The sequence below is a fragment of the Pelodiscus sinensis genome, chromosome 4 (genome assembly GCF_049634645.1).
Source record: "Pelodiscus sinensis isolate JC-2024 chromosome 4, ASM4963464v1, whole genome shotgun sequence".
In the NCBI taxonomy this organism is placed as follows: Eukaryota; Metazoa; Chordata; order Testudines; family Trionychidae; genus Pelodiscus; species Pelodiscus sinensis.
Genome location: NC_134714.1, coordinates 123470572 through 123491634, shown reverse-complemented (window position 1 = coordinate 123491634; position 21063 = coordinate 123470572). Strand labels below are relative to the sequence as shown.

The window sequence follows — 21063 nt, the reverse complement described above, 5'->3', positions numbered from 1 at the left end:
TAGTGATAGATCACAGACAGAGAGAGAGACAGCATTGAAAGGGAAATCAGTATTAAAAATAGCTGAACATATGGTACCGGATTGGGAAAATTCAAATATAATTATTTTGTTTAATCAAAAGCTGTTTTAATTTCCTATTTGCAAGTCTTGTGTGTTCACTTTCGACAAACATTCAACCTTCGGGAATATAAATACTCCTGAGAAGTGAATTTTCACCTTGACTAGTGACCAAAAGTGACTTTCAGACTACCTTTCCCTGCACAATTTGCCCTTTGCAGAGTGGTTAAAACAGCAAATGCAGTATGAAATATGAATTCTATTTTCAATGTGTAACATTTCTTGTTTGAAACGTTACACTGTGCTAGTCAGGTCCATAGGTCACATGGTATTGTTTCTGGATTCCTGAGGGGATGATTTATGTAAGGGTATGTCTACACTAGCTCCTTAGTTCGAGGTAGGTAGGGTAATTAGGGCAATCAGAGTTGCAAATGAAGCCCGGGATTTAAATATCCCGGGCTTCATTTGCATGTTCCCGGGCGACGCCATTTTTAAATCCCCCTTAGTCCGAACTCTGTGCCCGCGGCTACCCGCGGCACAGAGTAGGTAGTTCGAATTAGAGATCCTAATTCGAACTACCATTACTCCTCATTCCACGAGGAGTAATGGTAGTTCGAATTAGGATCTCTAATTCGAACTACCTACTCCGTGCCGCGTGTAGCCACGGGCACGGAGTTCGGACTAAGGGGGATTTAAAAATGGCAGCGCCCAGGAACATGCAAATGAAGCCCGGGATATTTAAATCCCGGGCTTCATTTGCAACTCCGGTTTCCCTAATTATCCTACCTACCTCGAACTAACGAGCTAGTGTAGACATACCCTAACTGATCAACGTAAGTGAGAATTTTGAATGGGATTTTTATCTGTACTTGACACAGTAATTGCAGTATTTGTTTAGTTTCATAAGCCACCCATAAGCCATAATTCTAAACAGCAAAGTAGATGACTGGATAGCAGTATTTTTCTGCATTACAGCCTCTCTGTAAGAATCACTCCAAGCCTTATGGAGCCTCTGACGAAGCTACGAAGCTGTGCTGAATAACCTCAGCTGTAATCATAGCTAATCTGAGCCAACACTTTAAAAGGTGAAAGAGGAAGGAGTATGTCTAACCTGTATTTGTTGCAAGAACAACATTAGCCTGAGAGAGGATTTCAATCATAGCAGTTTCTTCTCGCTCCTTCAGCTCCTTTCTCAGCGCTTTAATCTCATTTCGGAAATGGCTTTTCTCCCCCTTGTCCTGAGTCTTTCTGGTTTTTGTCTGCACAACAGAAATGAAAACCAAGATGAAAAAAGCAGCCTTTAGTCAAATAACTACCAAAGAAAATTATTGGTGGCCCATTTAATAATTAAAACAGAATCTTTGGAATAAGCACAATTTACTGAATTTCATTCAACAGCTATTCATTACAAAAATAAATAAAAGATTGTTCTATACTATGGGCTTTATGATTCCAACCTAAAGCCCTTATCCCACTTGCTCAATTGATTCTAGAACCTTAAGACATGATCCACAACCTAATCTTCATCTGCCCTAAATAATCTTGGTTACTCATTTCTGCAGCCATTATTCATTTCCCAACACAAGGAGCAGTCAGAGGAGGAATTGAGAGCTCATCAGAATAACTCTCTGTTCTCTGCTCTACTCAAAGGATGTTGTAGCTGTGAGTTTGCCCCTTACTCAGGACAGATTGGAAAGTGTCAACGTACCCTTTATACCGTAAGGCTAAAGGAATTGTTTGCGCTCATCTAGCCTAAGCAGCAGCTTTGCACTTTTTAACACATACCTTTAAACATTTATAAATGATTCAGAAAATATATTTTAATAGAGACGGTTGGGTTTTGTTAGTTATACATATTTAAAAAAATAACCCAGAGGTGCATATAACATTGCTGGTTGATCTTTGGTGGTTGTGATGCATTGGCAAAGCCATCTTGGAAATTCATCTTGGAAAGGCACCAACCTCTCACAGCAATGAGGCTCTCCCAATTGGTAAACAACTTTGTAACTATTTTATCTCCCTGGTCAAAACTTATTAGGAAGCTGGAAAAGCTACAAAAACTCCACCCACCCACTCTGCTGCAGTGAGTTGTTTGCGATGGAACAGAGTGGTTAAAAAGCAAGCTGGCTTTGACTAGCGACTCTACCCTGACTGATGCCATTGACGGCTCTGACAGACAGACAGCAATTATGTCTCTTACAGAAGAGCAGGAAGCAGAGGGGAAAGGCAAAAATATATTGCCTCGTTAGATTGATGTTTACAGTTTGCTCTGCAGGAGGATCCTGTAAGACTACAACTATTAGTAAAAGGATTAAGGAGAGTAATTCTTTTCTGGAATCTGCTGCTCCATTAGGCTGTGGAGAGCAGATTGAATCTGAGCACACGGAGCAGTCAGGCGAACCAGCTGACATGTCACAGGGCCAACGCAATATAGAGTAAGTGCGGTAGAAGGGCACCAAGGAACCCTTCGCAGCCCCTAGCGCACAGTAACAGAGTGCTGTTTGCTGGTGTTTGCAGGATTTTCTTAGGCAGCATAGGGGTGTTGTTGAAGGCGATTAGTTAAATGGAGAGAGAAAGGTCAGAGGGCACAAGACAAGGGAGAGAAGAGTTAAGGCTGGAAGTAAAAAGGATACCTTTTTACTTGGAGGGCAGGTGAAGGTGGGCTGAGGTGAAAAGCATAGATGAATGTAACCAACTTCTTACAAGTACTGTCCTATCACAACCTGCTTGGGGGAAGATAGGGTACAGGGTTGGGGGAGGAGTTGCAAAAGGACAGTACCTGTAAGAAATTTAAGTGTATTATGGAGTACAGGGGCAGGCAGCGGGCTGGGAAGTGGGGAGGGGCACTCAGGGCATGGTTTGAGGATAGAGAGGTGTGCAGGAATCAGGGAAGAGGATTGGATTCTGGAGGGTCAGAGCAGGCGATTGGGAGGTGTGGAGGGCTCAGGAGTCAGGGCAGTAGGATGGGGGTGCAGTAGTCAGGGCAGGAGTGTGGGGGGAAGGTTCAAGACAGGGGGGCTCAGGACAGGGGAATAGGAGGCTCAGGGCTAGAGGCGCTGGATCCCTGGGACTGACTGGGACAGTGAGGACCATGCTGCCTGGTTGCCCACGCACCAGAGCTGGAGCCTGAGTCTGCTTTGGCTGCGCCGCTCAGAAAGTTAGCAACAGCCCCAGCCCTCACCCACCCCGGTGTGCCACACAGGGCACAGTGACTTCATGTCACCTTTGGGGAAAGACTGGGGGGGATAGGAAAGGGGGAAAGGGACTCAAGAAAGCATCTGGAACATCGACACAGCCTCAGTATAGTATCCTGTCTACTTGCAACCAACATCCTTGCCTGGCCAATCTCAGTATTTTCCCTTCAGATGTCCTCTCAAGAGGCCAAGAGTAGCTGCCTGTGATACCTGGAAAGGGGCAAGGCAGCTATCTCAGTTCCCATGTCAGCTCCAAAGTGGAGCAATTTGAATGCTGCCCAGTATCATGCTGTTGGCACAATGGACTCAACCTGAGAGGGAAAAGGAGAACATAAATCTGGAGCATCATTCCTCAGTGAGAGACACTCTGGGGAAATCATACAGATGGTTTCACTGCCATGGGATCCAGTTGGTGGGCCTTAAAATCACTTCTTGTCAATTTTGCATTTCAAGGATTAAGCATACACCCTGTGCTCAGTCTGTGCTAGGACTGAGCTATCGCACCTCTAGGCTTGGCCATTCATAGCCCCAGCACCTTTGGGCTTCCCATGTCAGCTATGAAAGTAAAAAAATTGCCTGAGCCATAGATCTCTTTCATTACCCATAAAGCGCTGCAAACACTCCTTTAAATTCCTCCACTGGCAGCCATTTTAGAGCATGGTTCATCCATCACATACATTCTCACAAGAGGAAGCAGAAAGGGAAACCCTAGTACCCATCCCCTCAACATTTTCATTCAGCTATAGGGAATCAAGAGAGTTAAGAGACTTGTCAGTCAAAATTTCCCTTTCCTCAATGTATCTCTGTGGAAGCAAAATTAAAGAAAAAAATTGCCTGCAAATTGGAAAGATGTGAAATGATTTGAAACATAATCAAACCCTACAGCTTACATATGTGAAAACAACCTAAGTCTCTGTTAAAGCAGATGCTAAGGGAAACACTGTAGCTATGGGAAACCTATTCATTTTACAGGGCAGACCCCTTGCTGTGGACATTTACCCATCTAACCATGGAACCAAGTCCTTTCCTGCCCCGTGTGAACCTGCCAGAACCGAAGAGAAAGAGCTCCCAGGAGACTGCCCACCAAGTGACATTCTAACTCTCACCTGCTTCTACTGCAAATATGCTCAATAGCAGCAAAAGACACGCAAGATGCTGAATAGCCTCGATTGAAAATCTTAAGCTGCTGCAGCAACGATAGCTGAGGATGAATGATTATGAATCCAGAAGCCATACTCAATCTGCTCCATCTGTATAGCAAAACTGTGTTCCCTTTTCTCTAGCAGCGCAAAGAAAGTCTGAAGAATCTTTTGCATTGGAGCAAAACCTTCCAGCTTTGCTGGCAAAAGTCAGTATTTTATTGGAGAGGGAGAGAGGGGAGACCAGTGGGACAAAAAATTGCCTTGGATGCTCTTGCTTTATGGTTGCACACTGGAGTTGCTACTGGGGATGTTTAAAGGAGTTGGGAGCTTAGGGAATGCAGAGAATGAAGAGGAAGGGAAGGAATGGTTAGTCACAAGGGGATTACAAAATAGACTTCGGCCGACATGGCAATTCATGCTGGGATATGGATACCACAAGTGTTTTGCTATTTGAGAAGGGAATATCTTCCAGCCCCAAGTGAGGCTATAAAGCCACCATGTGCTATGTCATTGCTGAAACATTGCTGAAACACTGGGGAAACATTAATCTGCATGGAATTGGTTTATGCCAATTAAAATAGTGCTGCATTCTAAATTAAGTTAAACATAATTACATTAAAATAATTATATTTCTATGAGCTCTCCCAGTATTTCTCTGAGGTGGGAGAGGTGGAAGGAGGAGGATGGTACCAGTCAGGGCAACCAGAAGTATCATTCTGAAGTTATTTACTGATATAACATTAAAAACGAGTGGTCCCTTGCCACACCTCAGAGACCAATCAAAATATATAGAATCATGAGCTTTAGTGGGCAAAACCCACTCCATCAGATGAATCGTCAGTTCTGAGAGTGGGCTTTCAGAAGTACGCAACATGCGACTAAACAGACCAATGGTGGCAATGCCATAAGACCATCATGACCAGTGTTCCCTCTAAGCTGCGTGGCAGCACAGCTGCACAGGTGATTAATCAGCCATGCTCAGTCAGAGGCTCATGGAGCTGGCTGACTGGGTGGGGCTGATTAATTGCCTATGAAGCTATGTTGCTGCACAGCTTAGAGGGAACACAGATCAAGACCACTGACAATTCAGGAGGGAGGGCTAGCTAGGCATTTTACGAGCCACTTGCTTTGATGAGTTTCGCTTGCTAGCAGGTCAAAGATCTCATCAACACAAGGATATTCAATACCCACATGGACTCGGTCCATAACATGCTGCTGCATGAGAATCCCAGGAACTCACTTCTTTGGCTGATAGGGCTTATAGTGGCATGGTGAGACCAGGAAAGGAAGCTGTGCAGGCCCCCTGTGGTCAATATGCCGATTAGTGTTGATAAACCATAGATGGGGCCTCAACAAGTGCTCCAAGGCTAGGAAGGAGGACATTGGGACACTGAGTGGGAATCAGCCAGAAGCAGGGAAATCAGCCCACCAAATAGTAGTAAGTATATTTCTTACACAGCACTTAGATCTCATACCTCTCTGCCCACAATGAGAAATGGGTGTCATTAGCACTACTTGCCCAAGGTGGAAACACACTTAGGCTGTGTCTACACTGCACTTTCCACATTAAAACTATTGCCACACCAGGGTGTGAAAAAACACACACCCTGAACGACAAAATGACAAAAAGTGTCAGTGGGGAGAGTGCTTCAGTGGTGGGAGATGCTCTCCAGAGGTGTGTCTAAACTACATGGTTCCGTCGATGGAGCCATGTAGATTAGGCTGATAGGCAGAGGGAAATGAAGCCGTGATTTAAATAATTGCGGCTTCATTTAAATTTAAATGGCTGCCACGCTGAGCCAACAAACAGCTGATCAGCTGTTTGTCGGCTCAGCGCGCTAGTCTGGACGCTCCTGCGCTGACCTGAAAGCCCTTTATCGACCTCCCCGTTATGCCTCATAGGATGAGGTTTACCGGGGAGGTCGATAAAGGGCTTTCATGTCAACAGGGGAGCGGCCAGACTGCCCCGATCTGCCAACAAACAGCTGATCGGCAGAGCGGGGCAGCCATTTAAACTTAAATGAAGCCGCAATTATTTAAATCGCGGCTTCATTTCCCTTTGCCGAACAAACAAACCTACATGGCTCCGTCGAAGGAGCCATGTAGTCTAGACGTACCTCAGGTGACAACGCTACTGCCCCTCATTCAGAGTAGTTTTAGTTTGTTGGCAGGAGAGCTCTTTCCTGGAGACAGAATGGCTACACACTTTACCTTACAATGGCACGGCAGTAGTGATGACATAAGCCACATCTTCTCTTGATGCACCGGAGATCTTCTGGCATTTGATTTAGTGGGTCTAGTTAAGACCCTCTAAATCAAATGCTGAGGGTTGCTCAAGTCGGCACTGGTACTCCTCACCGTTGTGAGATGTAAGGGAAGCCAATAGGAGCGTTTGCTGCCATTGGCTCCCTCTGTGAAAAAGGCGCCAACTTCAGCTTAATGTAAATTGACTCCAGCTATGTATTTTATGTAGCTGGAGTTGCATACTTAAGCTGACCTTCTAGGTATAGTGTAGACCTGGCCACACCCTCAGTAGAGGGGAAATGACATGCCCAATCTCACATAGCACAGTTAAGGATAGAAACGAGGACTCTCAGACCACTGTCCTGTCTCCTGGACCCCATTGTCACCTTGTTCCCATAGGAGGAAAGGAATGTGTTCTAATCATGAATATATTCTCATATGAGAAATCTAAGGAACACTGTGAAAATAGCTCCTGTCAGGGTCTCAATATTTGAAAGATAGAAATGGATTCATTAATACTAAGTGTTCTTTTGGCATGCAAAGCCTAGCAGTCATAAGGGACAGGCTTATGGAAAAGGCAGCTAAAGATTTTTTCTTTTAGACTCGTAGTAAACAGATTACACAGAGTTTTCTACAGTGCATTACTTTTAACCCTTCACTGTCTTGGGATGATCTGCAACTGGAAAAGGGAACCTTCCAGCCTCTATGAATCCTATGCATGCACAGATCCAAAGTCATCAGCAGGTCTCCCTTTTATGTATGAAGGATACTTTATTGCTGAAATACAGGATTAGAAGCAAGAAGACAACCAAGGACAGAGTAGACCCATTACTCAATGAGGCGGGGGGAATAACTAAAATGTTGAAATAGCACAATTGTTAAATGACTTTTTTCATTTCAGTTTTCACCAAAAAGGTTAGGAATGACTGGATGTCAAACATAGTGCATGCCAGTGAAAATGAGCTAGGATCAGAGGCTAAAATACAGAAAGAACAATTTAAAAATTACTTAGACAAATTATATCTCTTCATATCACCAAGGTCGGATCAAATACATCCTAGAATACTGTAGGAGCTGATTGGGGAGCTAGCTATCTGCGACATTAGCAATTACCTTTGAAAAGTCATGGAAGACAGGAAAGATTAGAAAGGACAGGAAAGGGGGAAATATAGTGCCTATCTAGGAAAAGGGAAATAAAGACAACCCAGGGAATTACAGACCAAGCACTTAACTTCTGTATCTGGAAAGATAATGGAGCATATTATTAAGCAATCAATTAGCAAACACCTAGAAGATAATAAGATAAGGAACAATCAGCATGGATTTGTCAAGCCAATCTAACAGCTTTCTTTGGCAGGGTGGCAGGCCTTGTGGATGAGAGGAAGCAGTAGATGTGGTATAGCTTGACTTCAGTAAGGCTTTTGATACTGTCTTGCATAACCTTCTCAAACAATCCAGGGAAATACAATCTAGATGGCACTACTAAAAGGTGAGTGAGACTTGTTGGAAAATCATTCCCAGAGAGTAGTTATCAGCGGTTCATAGTGAAACTGGAAGGGCATATTGAGTGGGCTCAGTTTTGGGGTCCCGTTTTGTTCAATAGCTTCAGAAATGGTTTAGAAAATGGCACAGAGACTACAGTTATAAAATTTGCAGATGACACCAAGCTGGAAGGGGTTGCAAGTGCTTTGGAGAATAGGATTAAAATTAAAAATGATTTTAACAAATGGTCTGAAGCAAAGCACAAATGCAATAAGCAAATGCAAAGCATTTTCAATAAGAATAAACGCAAAGTACTCCATTTTGGAAGGAACAATCAATTGCCTGCGAATGCTCAAATAAAAACAGTGTCTCGCAGCTAGCTAGCAGCTTACCCTTACAAACTGTGACCCAAAGTTTGAAACCTCCTGGTCTAAATAACACTTAGTCCTGCCATGAGTGCAAGGGACTGGACTAGATGACCTCTTCCAATCCTGATTCTATGATTATTCAAATAGCATCTTAAGAGTCTTGCACTACACTTCTTTTTAATAAATTTTGGATTTGTTTCCTATGCTTGATCTCAGCACAATGAGAGAGCTGATGCTATATTATAGGTCACAGCTGCCCATAGCGAGCGCACTGAAAGTAAGAAGTTGTAACAGAGCCGTAAGAGTGACATTTTGGTGCATATTTAACTTCAACCCACAGCATTGTTTGCAATATAAATATTATTTAGAGAGTCAGTCTGTTGACAGTGGAATGAAACACATACGAATGCCTGGTCAATATCCTTCCTGATATCTGCCACTATCTGGGCATTATCGCCACGTGCCAAGACCGCGTCCAGGGAATGATGCTGGATGGATTCAAGCAGGCGAGCAGGGTGACCAAGACGCAGTATCTTCTGCTTATAGCCAGCCAGTCTTTCCACCAGATTATCCACTGCAATGTTGGAGGGAGCACAACACAGGACCTTGGAGACAAAACAAAGTGCTAATTAACTTCAAGCATTGAACTGCTAAGGATTGCAAAGCCTCTGATTAAGAGCATTTAAAGTAATGATATTTTCACCAGTGCAGACAAGAGGGAAGAGAAGATCAGTGAATGCAGCTATGAGGAAAGGCAATAGTTTAAACCTCTGCAGATACAAAATACTGCAAGAAATATGCATGCACAGCACAAAATTTTAAATCATTACCCAAAATCCATGTCTCAAGGACATCATTTAGGCCGTGTGCAGATGCGGTATTTGCCTCAGTTACAGCCATGCACACAGCTGTCTCTTTGCAACTTATAGGACAGGCAAATGAAGATGTTACTTTAGGGGAGGGCAAACATTTTGGACCAGAGGGCAACTTCAGAAATTTTTGAAGTGGCCCCGGACCGCCCTGAAAGGGGTGGGTTCTCAGGCGGAAGGGGTGGGGCCAGGACACTTCAGTGCTTCCCTGATTGGTCTGTGGGTGGGGGAGCCCTTCAGTGCTTCCCTGATTGGTCTGTGGGTGGGAAGTCTTTGTGCCCTGCCCCCCTTCTGAAAGAACCACCAGCTGTTCTGAACAGCTGGTGGCTCCCTTAGGCCCTGGCAGTGGGAAAAGACTTTGCACACTACTCCTGCCCCCAGGTCAATCAGAGCCTAGGGGCAGGGATGCATGCAAAGTCTGCCCTGCCCTGCAAGGGAGCGCTGTGCTTAGAGTCACCTGCCAGCTGAGCAGCTGCTGGGGGTAGATTTTACTTACCAAGCCCCTTGAAGGGTGGCAGGAGACTTCATGTGCTCCACGCACCCCCAGGCCAATCAGGGCTTAGTGGCGAGGGGAGCACATGAAGTCTCCTCCTGCCCTGCCCCTGGGCTGCGCACTTCTTGCAGGACAGGGGCAGGGCGGAAGGAGACTGTGCACTTGCCCCCACCCCCAGGTCCCGAGTCTCTCACTCCCTGCCCTCCAGTGCATGGCGCTTAGAGTCAATTGACTCTAAGCGCCGTGTGCTCCCCCACACCTAGCTCTGACTGGCCTGGGGGCAGGGGAGCGGCAGGACCGCTGCGGGCCAGATCAACCTGCTTGGCAGGCCAGAACTGGCCCACAGAGACCGTTTTGCCCACCCCATGCTAACTGTACCAGAAGAACACATCCTGGTTTCAGGCAATGGCTAGAATTGGGACAAATCTTTGGAGTTGACAAAGCCCTCAGTTCCAAAGTACAGCTAACCCCTATGCTCAAACAACACACATGACAACATGTACATGCACATGCTATAGCTACAGCACTAGCTTTAGAATTACAGACTGCGTGGCTCACGCAGATAGGGCCCTTTTCGATCAGGTGTCAAAGCCTGGGCTCCCTGAAGACAATTAGTGCCTCCTCAATTTGCTGTCACTTCCCACCTCTCCCACCATGGGTGTCATGCAAGTAACCTCACATTCCCAAGAGACCCCTGAAGCAGGATGGGGGCTGGCTTCCTGGCCTGCGAGGGATGTGTATATTTGCCAAAAATCACTATTTTAAAAAGATTCAGAACTAGCATGTTTTACAAAACTTACAGCTGCATATATTCAGTGAGACAGGGTTTCCCAAACTTTGGCAGTCATGGAGCCCCTAAAGCATCCTGAATATCTGGGGGAGCCCTTAAGATATCATGACTTTTAATTAAATAGAACCCCAAATAGGCAAAGCTTTGGAATCATATTTTTATTTCTTGTAGATTTTTTTATAAATTCCACCCCCCCCCCCAAGAAAACTATCAGAAAATTAGTAATAAAATAAAAGGGTCATACAACTATCTTTAATATTTTCTTGTGGAGCTACTGGACCCATAGCACGGAACCCCAGGGCTCCACAGAGTACACATTGGGAAACTTGGCAATGAGCAAATATGGAAAGCTGTGCCCATTTCACACTACCCACAAATGTGACATCTCCCCAGCTGGAGGGCCAGAGTGGTCCTATGGTTAGTCACCAAACTGGGACTCAAAAGATGTTGGGTCAATCCCCACCTCTACCACTAATTTTCTATGTGGCACTGGGGGGAATCTCTTAATCTCCCCGTGCCTCGCTTCTCCGTGTGCAGAGTGAGGAAAACAACACTGCTCCACCTCATGTGGGTGGGCAATAATAAACCATTCATGTGGGTGGGGTAGTCACACTGCGCTGACTGCAGTAACTGAGTATAGACTTTCTTAGACTGTGCACATAGAGCACCTAGGGCCTCAGACTTAGGTGGGAACTCTGGGAACTACTCTAAGATCAAAACACAAATCTGGGCATTGCTTATGTGCCCATCATTGTAGTGTCTAGGCAACCTGAGTCACTGCCTCCAAGCAAACCTGGTAGGTGGAGTTAAACATGTCAGGTGCTGCCTGATGCATCAGAAAGGTCACGCAAAGGCACTGGTGCATGAGTACTGGGACTAGGGGTGCTGCCACGTCCTCTGGCTTAAAGTGGCTCCCATCATATACAAGGTTTACAGCTTGTTCTGAAACAGTAGCCACTGCTATAGCAAACTAGCCACACTCAACCAGCTAAATAGCCACATTGTTCAAGCCAACTATGCTACACTCAACTGGCCACATGTGGCTAGCGTGTTGGACACCACAGGCTTACAGTTTGGTTCAGTGGCTCTCAGCACTGAACAATTCTATACACATTTAAACTTAGTAATTCAACAGAACACTTAGGGCTCTATCCTCTTCTATACCCACACGGCATATAGTCCCAGGACCCACTATACACATTTTATACATTTTACATACACACACACACACACACACACACACACACACACACACACACACACACACACACACACACACACACACACACACACACACACACACACACACACACACACACACACACACACACACACTTTTTTCTTTTTAATATCAACTCTTCCAACCAATGCCACTGGGATGTGAGTCAAGGCAGAAGCTGAAGTGGAACGCAGCAAGGATGGGCAGCAATATAAAATTCCACAGCTCAATGTATCTGACTGGTTGGCAAAGTAGGTCTCCCTAGCAACTCTGGTACCTGACACTCACTTTCAGGCCTTGCCGCACAGCTTGAAGTATTATCTCGACCACAGTAGTGGTTTTACCGGTGCCAGGAGGTCCATGGACGATAGCAAGTTCTTTCTGTGCCAGCGAAAAGCAAACAGCCTCCCTCTGAGAGGCATCCAGCGCTTCATTGTAGAACGTTAAAGGCTCTGTGGAAACAGCGAGAGGCTCAGTCAGACGTCGGCTACAGATTGGAGACATGCAAAAGAGTAAATGCACCAATACAAATAAAAGATGTTCTTGGTAAGTGGCGTGAATCAGTCTGACAATGAGAATAATATTTCTAGCAAGCAAGGCAAGCTGCTTAGCACCCTGGGGACTAACACTTGAAACTTGGATTTCTTTGAAAAATGACAGGTTACGTGCATTATCCTGATCACCCTCTCTTTGTTATCCTGGGCATGCTTCAGAGGGAGCGGACATTAGTTTTCCAGACAGCCTGCTATCAAAACTCCGCTGCCCTGGATAGCATTAAAAGGAGCAGTTTACTTAAGGGAAAACCAAAAGGGATTTTTCTTGTTGTTGATAAAGGGAACCGAAATGTTTTGATAACATTAAAAATTCAGTGACAGAAAATTCAGGTTTTTGTTTTTAAATTCATCATTCTCCTGCTGGTTATGAATCCACGTATAAGAGCACTATACTAGCATCGTGTAATTTTTCTTTTCCTCTCTGGAAACAAAAATAATGCAGCCCAGTCTCATTTCACTGCACAACAGCAAACAAACAGCATAAATGGTAAAAAAGAAAATCAGATTTTCAAGTCTTTTTCAGTTTTAATTATCTAAGCAACACAGGAAAAGGAAGAGTATGTGACTTTCATCTTGACTGTGCTCTTAATTTCAAAATACCGTATTCTTCTCTTATTTCTATAAGCAGTTTATTTCTCTTTATGCCTCTGAGATTATTCTCAGTTAGAGCCAAATTTATTCTCATTCTACATAATCCTGCCGCTAATCTCTCTGGTTATTACTGCAAGGTAATTACCACAGAAAGGCTCACGCATGAGACTAAAGTTTGTAGAAAATAAAAGATGGGTAAAACTCACATAGGGAAGGTTCCCTACACCATCTTTTGCCTGGTGTCATTCATTAATTTCACTTAGTGCCTGATCCAAAGCCCACTGAAGTGAGTGGGAGATTCAATCAAAAGTGACCTTCCCTATTCAATTAACTTTAGATCAGACCTGGCATATTGGCAGGTTAAATGATCTTCCCTCAGGTACACCCCTTGTTCCCGGCCTAGGATGCCTACCTTTAAAATGCTGGAGTACAAGTTAATGACACAGGGGGCTCAAAAGGCTTCAAGTGGGGAAGGAATAAAATGGCTTCTTTTCCCTTGTGTCTTGTTCTGCCTTTTTTTTTTAAACATTACAGTCACTCGCAGAAGAACATCAGGTCTCTGTGGGATAGGGAAAAACAGCTCCCAAACGAGAGGAATTTCCCACAAAGAGGAACAGTTGGTAAGTAGGAGTTGCTTTTTTTTTTTTACTTTGGCAAACAGGAACCAGCTTTAGTTGCATGCTGGCAAAAGGTGCTCTAACAGAGCAGGCACATCAGGAGGCATGACAATGGCAGCAGCTATGTCCCCTTCCTCCCTCCCGCCCGCCAGCCAGCAGGCTCACTTAAGAGGGGCCGTCGCTCACAATGGAAAGGTGGTTCAATCCCCTGCCCACTCAGCTCGCAGCCTCACCCTGCAGCCCCTAACGAGAGGGGAGCTTTGAGGGTATTTCCTGTGCTTTGAAACCATCACGGCATCTCATTGAGTCCACTGGGAGGCCACCCCAGTCATTGGGATGAGGTGGAGGAACCCCTCATATCAAGCCAGGGCAAAAGGGGCTTCCGTGGTCAGGCCTGCAGATAGGGCTTGCAGCCTGGACCACTTGACAACACCAGCTGGACAGGAGAGAGACACTGGAGGGGCAGAGGGAGGAGCCCTTTTGTAGGCCTGGAAGGAAGTTGTTCCCCATGGCCAGTAAACTGCAGGCTGCCCAGGAGACAGAGGGGAGGAGCAGTTGTGAACCTATCCTGAGTGGCAGGGAGTTCAGGCTCCTGACTAATCATCCATCTGGTGAGTGGAAGAAGAGCCTGTGGAGCAGGCCTGTGAGAGGAGTCTGGAAATCTCTCCACATCTCTCTGAGATTATAGCCAGCCTGAGAAACTGAATGGAGGGGGTGATGTGTTTCGTCTCTCGAGAACAGTCCCCAGGTCATTCCCAGCTCAAGCCTGGACTTTTTGTTGACCCTTTAGAGGTTGGTTTCATTGAAAAGACTTTTTCACCCTTAGCCCCACTTGGGGAGATCTTCCTTTTGGGCTCCTGCCGCGGCTAGCTGGCTGGCTCCTGACACAACACATGCCTGTGCTGACTAAGTTGCTGCTTGTCGGCTCCTGATGCAGCCTCTTTATTTGTCTTTCCCCATCCATCATTTAGGTTCAGACTATCGGCTGTGAAAAGCACAGAGCTCAGCAGCTTTGCTTCAACCTGCTAGCAAACTATTCTTAAGTGCTGCTCAGATTCTTTTTAAATTAAGAATTTCCAGATACACTGGTCAGCCTGAAATCAGACCTGGCTTCATTCTTAGGCCCTGAGGTGCACAAGGGAAATAAAAACATGTGTGTCAGGGCTCTCTTCCAATCAGTGCTCTGCTTGCAAATGTTAATCCTAACAAAGTACAGGGGCTTGTTCACACAACCAGCATCACCCAGAGAAGAAGCTGGAATCTTAACCTTGTTGCAATCCTGGTTTGGGACAAGCCAAATCCCTTTTCAGTGGCAAAGCAACGAGGAAGCAGCTTGGCAGGAGTTACATGATGAGTGTATGAAGTAAGGTGCTACCGGGTCTCTCTGAATTCTAAGGGCCAGGCTGCAAACCCCTTGCGGTGATGAAGTCACCCCCCCGCCCACCTGAAGTCAGTGGAAATACTCCTGTAACTGCTCACCAGTGTATGGAATTCAATTTTCAATGGTTGGAGGCCTCTCACATGTGAGGTGTCCATTGAGATATATCCAGAGCAGTAGTAACAGTAAAGAGAAGCACATGTGTATTGATAGAAGAACTGATCCCATTCAATTCCTCTATTACAACCCAACAGCACAATAGCTTTAAAAAGGGATTGTGGGAGGCTTAATCATAACAAGAGACTGTCCTCTCTATTCCTAAGGAGTGCTTGGACAAGCCATGTCACAACTAGAGGCATACAGGGATAGGAGTGTTCTTGCATGGGGCAGCAGCTTCCTACTCCAAAGTGGGCTTTATGTCATCTCCATTCGTCCTTGATTCCTTCATAGCCACTAGAGAGTAGCAAAGCAGTGACTATGTACATTCAGTTATAAATTCTGGGTTCCTGTTTTTTCCACTCCAGCTCATCTGAGGAAGTGGGTTTTGTCCACGAAAGCTCATGATACTGATAAATAAAATTAGTCTCTAAGGTGCCACATGACTGCTTGTTGTTTTTAAAGTTATAGACTAACAAAGCTACTCCTCTGAGACTACGTAAATGCAGCGTGCATTAGAGAAAGACATGACATATTTGAGATTCATCAGGTGAATGAGTGCAATAACAGACTGGTATTAATGGAGCATTACCCCATGAGGGCATTAGAAAAAAATTCTCCAGTAAATCTTCCAAGGTTCTGTAATACTTCAGCCTATGGCTCAGCTTCTGCCCTTAATCACCACTGCCTTTTTACATACTGTTTTTAAACTATGGTCTCTACCCACCATAAAACTGAACAGGGATTTCAGCAGCCCCTTTCCTGCTCGAGATATCTAAAAGTTCTTCCCAAAGCAATGAGATGAATGTGAGGGTCGCAAAACAACTGCACGACCAAATGCGGCAGCCATTCTGTCCTCAGCAATGGCTCATGATGAGACCAGAGCAGCAAAAGATTCTTTTGTGACACGCTTTGAAGGAAGCCACCTTCAAGACTCTGAGCAACCCTCCCTCTCCTGGACAGCCTCAAGAGAAAAGCAACAGATTCTGCAACCCTATGCTGTATAGCTGCATGTGCCTCTAACACGGAATTCTTTGAGTGATACAAGATCGGGAATCCCTAGCGGCATACTACTAATAGCACAATGCTGACCCCTGGTGGATAGCAGCTTAGTTTATCACCTTGCACATTAAGGAACTCCCAGACTCTGTTAGCTTCAGCATATACACACAGGAATCACTCCAAACACTGAAACGCAGCTACCACTAGGGTGTAATTGAACAGCCAATTAACAACTGGAATTAAGTGTGGGATTTACATAGAAAGCTCCAAACAGTTTGGGCCACAGCTACACAAGGGATGGCACATAAGAGTAGCAGCAACCAAGCAGTTTTAAAAGGGAGAGAGATCTTGGCAGTGCATTCTCCATGAGGAGAGTCTGGAGTTTATTTGGTTTGACAAGACCAGGACTTCTTAAAGTTCAGAACCTGCCGTTAGGAAAATCTATTCTCTCAGGCTTCCGTGTGAGCAGAAGCATTAAGATTTTGCAGTGACGGTTCCAAGCAAGAGTCTTATTCTTTTCAGTAGATTTATTTCATCTGGGCATATAATGTCCAAAACAGGGATGTTAATAATGCACATAAAACAGTAACTATGTAACCAATCAAAATTCTATCCTTTACAGTTAAATGTTTTACTAAGGACATAGGTGTAGGGAGGGAAGAGTGGGTGTTGGAAGGGGTCCCCCAAACCTCGGGCTCTCGGCCAACAGTAGAGTCCCAGGAACCGGTCCTGCCACCTTCGGCTCTCAGTCGCTAGCAGAGTCCCGGCAGTCGAGTTTAACCGTAAACAGAAACTGATAACCATTTAACCAATAAGTGGATGCTTAACACTCATAACATTATGGTCCCTAGTCCAAAAGCTGCTTATGATGATATATTACCTTAGGTTACTGCATGGGCCATTATATTTGTAGCCTTTCTGAAAGATCTGGTGTTTGTGTTAAGGGATATTTATTCTTGGCTGCATTTTCTATCATTTTACAATGCTATGGACTTGGACAGGCACTATTTATTTTAAGTGTAAATAACTAAACGTTAAATCAATAAATAACACTCAGTAGTTTAGGAGAAGAAGTGAATAATGCTGTTTCCAGCTGCAACCGCAGTTTGCTTTAGAGATGAATATAATTAGTCACAGTGGAATTTCCCCATATATAGGTTCTATCCTGCCTATGCTTCAGAAAAGGGCAACGGGATGTTAAACAATCTTAAATCATCAGAAATTCTGCTTTCCATATCATGCAGGAGGCAGCACCTCCTACAGCCCAGTGTTCCTTAATACCACACTGGAGCATGCAAAGGAGCACCTTCAGAATCACCAACATGACTTCCTTCAGGACCTGATTGCTCCTCAGAGTTCTCCCCTCCCACTGTTGACCCTGGCTCAGCTTGAAAGCTCTAAAAAAGAAGACAGCTAGAGGCGGTAGGAATGACGGCCCAACAGCAGTAACACAGCAGTTGTAGAAATGAAAGTTATCAGACCACAGGTGTGAGCCTAGTGTGTCTAAACTTCAAGGGAGAGGCCCAAAGAAAAAAAAAACAAAAAAAAGGAAGTTAGCACTACGCCTCATTAGCTGTAATTCTGGTCGGAGAAATCCCTGCACCTGTGACTACTGATCGGGATTTCACTCCACTACTGGTGGCTGGGATTTTCTCGTGGCAGTGGGACTGAGAGAAGGGCAAACACAGAGAACTGTCTCTAACTATGTAACTATGTGTCTGGGTGGAACTGCTTAAAATGCCGACTGTTGTGACCATTGTGCGCCAACTGGCTGTTTTTTTATGCAATGCAACATCATACACTGTGGTGGGATACTGGCTGCTGTGAATTACTTTAAGGCCGTGTCTATACTAGCACTTACGTCATCAGTACTTTTGTTGCTCAGAGTTTGTGGGGGAGTGGGAGTGGTGGCCCACCATCTTCTCCCCAGGGCCAGCCCAGAGCAGCGGGGGCATAGTGGGCAACTACTTCCCGGGAGTACCTGGGGCGGCAGGGGCCGTGCTGCTAGCCAGTGGCTTTCCCCCACGGTTATTTGTGAATATAACTGTCCCTGCTATCACCCCCCTCCCTTTGTGTCTGATGTGAAACAATTGCATTCCAGGCACATCCTATTGTCCTGGCACAAACAATCCCTAACCTTGCTTTAAGTTAAAAGAAGTAGTTGCCTACCAAATTTAGTGGTCTTAGCTTTTTAGGAGGAGTTCTTGGACAAACGGACTCACGGGTGGATGGACACACAGATATACAAACTCTCTAAACTATATAGCAGATTATATAGCTTCTTAGGCTTTACACCTCTCATTCCCACTTACAGCTCCATCCCTAATCAAACCTTGTTGCATTCGTTGGCCATTTAACATCTTTGTCCCTGGGTTCTCCTGTTCCCTGACCTCCTTGCATCTCAATTCTTATCTATTCTGTCTAATTAGAATTCTGCAGTCAAAAATCATCTCCCTCTCCCACTATTCTGACCACGTCTTTCTTCTTGAATCCCCTCCTTGGAGTCCATTCTTCATCCTTCACATTAAGTATAAGTTACTCTTCCCATTTGCACAGTTCTGCCTCTTAGCTACATTTTTTCTACATCATTCTTCCTACCTAGGCTCTCCCCACATTGCTGTGGTGCGCTTGGTATCTACGCCCAAGGTAGACCACAGTTTCAGCCTCAGCATTATCACATGAAGCATCTTTGATGCATTTATTCTTGTAGATAATTGCATCGTCTGATTCACAAAAGTAGTAATTTTGGTCCTTAAAGGAATTGCTCTGCTTTATCCGAAAAAAGGAAGGAAATGCTATAACATTTTCCCAGTCATGTGTCAGAAAGCACAAATGTGCAATATAGAATTCTCCCTAGATACTTTAAAAAAAATAATTCCTCCATTTGCACGTTTCCTTTGCTGTTTGAAGACTCTTATCCATATCCAAGCTAAAATGCAAGGGAAACTCCATGGGGCCTGATGATCTAGTGATCAGAGAAGACAAGACAGGGATCTTGTCAGTGTTATACTTAAGTCTACAAAGTTCTGGGCTCTCTCTCCCCATGAAAAAGAGAGAGAATTCTAAAGCTAGAGGAGCAAGTCTTGTACACTGCACTTCGCCTTCCAGCTTCACTTTCTCTCTGGGCCTGAGTCAAAGCCTAATGAAACTGATGCGAGTCTTTCAAGCGACTGCAATGAGCTTTGGCTCAGACCCACAGAGCAGAACGCTTGTTTGTTCATTTCTGCCTCATTGCCTCCTGTCATCCTTTCCTCCTCCACACTGGTTTAAGCCTAGATGGCACGTTATCGAGCTCAGTCCCAATGGTGAGTGTCACTTGCAGAGTCAGCCTTGCTCTGCACTGCTGCTGCTCCTCCTCTCTAAAGATAATGTCTAGTCTTCTTCCACAATGTCTAGTCTCCTTCCATGGACACTAATAAACTAGACTGGAAATGTCTCCGCGGGGGAGCCGTGTCGTTTTTAAGACTGGAAAAGATTTGTTTTTCCTGCTTAGGCAAAATAAATAAATTAAGACGTATGTTTGGCATTCTTCGCAGAGCTCTACAGACACAGGCCATGAGTGATACCCACAAAATAAAGACAGCGACTGCAGCTCCGCTGGGAGTCATTGCACAGTCTGCAGGCTCTCGATATAAGGAAGTAGGATCCAGGATTCAGTAGGAGGAGCTCTTCACCAAGCTGCTCCTGAACTAATGCCCCAAAACACTGTTAGAAAACACTGCTGCTGGAGTCCTCTTTTTCAGGCCTAAATGATTTTTGGGCTGACCCAGCCAGGTGCCAAGCACCCTTAACTTTTTGTGTCAATGGGAGTGAAGGATGCATATCACCAGTGCTATAAAAGTAAGATCGTTATTACCCAAAGCCAGCTCAGTGCAGGAAGCGTGCATACTGGAGATATAAATGGAAGACATTCTTTGCTTGTCACTGTGGTTGGGTGTTTTGAAGCAGGAGTGGGGAACCTATAGACCAGATGTGGCCCCCCAGCTTGCCTGGATCCAGCCGCCAAGGCCCAGGGTCCCTCAGCATTGGTGAACCCGCGCTGATGCTCCAGCCCCCTTGCTGCCCCTTCCCAGCCCAGCTGAGCTGCACATCAGCTCCCTGCCCACCCCCTTGCAGTCCAACTGAACCGTGCGCCAGCTCATGGCTCCCTCATAGCCCAACTGAGCCATGCACCAGCTCACAGACCCTCCCCTGCCCCGATGAGCAGCGCGCTGGCTTTCTGCCCCCCCTTGCAGTCCAGATGAGCCGCACAACTCTCGCTCCCCCTTGAAGCCCAAATGGGCCACACGCCAGCTCCCGGGCCTCCACCACCCTGCAGCACGCCAGGGCTCTCTGATCCTGAAACATCCATGGTCATACCAGACCAAGTTTGTTGCCAGACCAGATAATCCCAGATTTTAGAGTTGCAACCTGTACTCAATAACTGGGATTGAAAAAAAAAAAAATCTGCACTGTCTCTACTGCACATCTGGGCAATTCAGAGATAATTTTTTTAAAACCGCATGAGGTGGTTTGGCCAAAATGCAGGAAATGCAAAGTTAATGACAAATCCAAACCAGGATGAAATTCATGCATTTATTTAATATAAAAAACTGACACACCATGGCTTTGAATAACCAAAAGTCTAAGGCAAAGGCACTGGGATGTGCTTCTGTTTAAGCACAATACTTGGGCTATGTAGCCGCACGATTCAGATTAATGCTATTCTTCATTCACGGTGTATTACACGGAAAATCTACTCCGAGGTACAGTTAAAAAGCATGAATGAGAGTCTGTGTGAGGGGGAAAAATGTTGGCTCATGTGGGATGCTCATATACAAACAATCTAAGTACTCAAAATGAAAGAAAACATAGCTGCGCAAGGAAGTATGGCATGAAGGACAAACAAACAGGACCTCAGCCTGTGT

General features: G+C 45.2%; 1 protein-coding gene across 1 annotated transcript in view; it reads right to left on the bottom strand.

The window, feature by feature from the left end:
• IGHMBP2 (immunoglobulin mu DNA binding protein 2) overlaps positions 1-21063 on the bottom strand; it is an 83342-nt gene that overhangs the window by 51349 nt on the left and 10930 nt on the right. Inside the window, exons 5-7 of the mRNA XM_075928333.1 lie at positions 12147-12310; positions 8892-9092; positions 1169-1316 (exon numbers count right to left, since the gene is read on the bottom strand). Of these exons, the coding sequence (XP_075784448.1) occupies positions 1169-1316; positions 8892-9092; positions 12147-12310 (513 nt within the window). The remainder of the gene's footprint in view (positions 1-1168; positions 1317-8891; positions 9093-12146; positions 12311-21063) is intronic.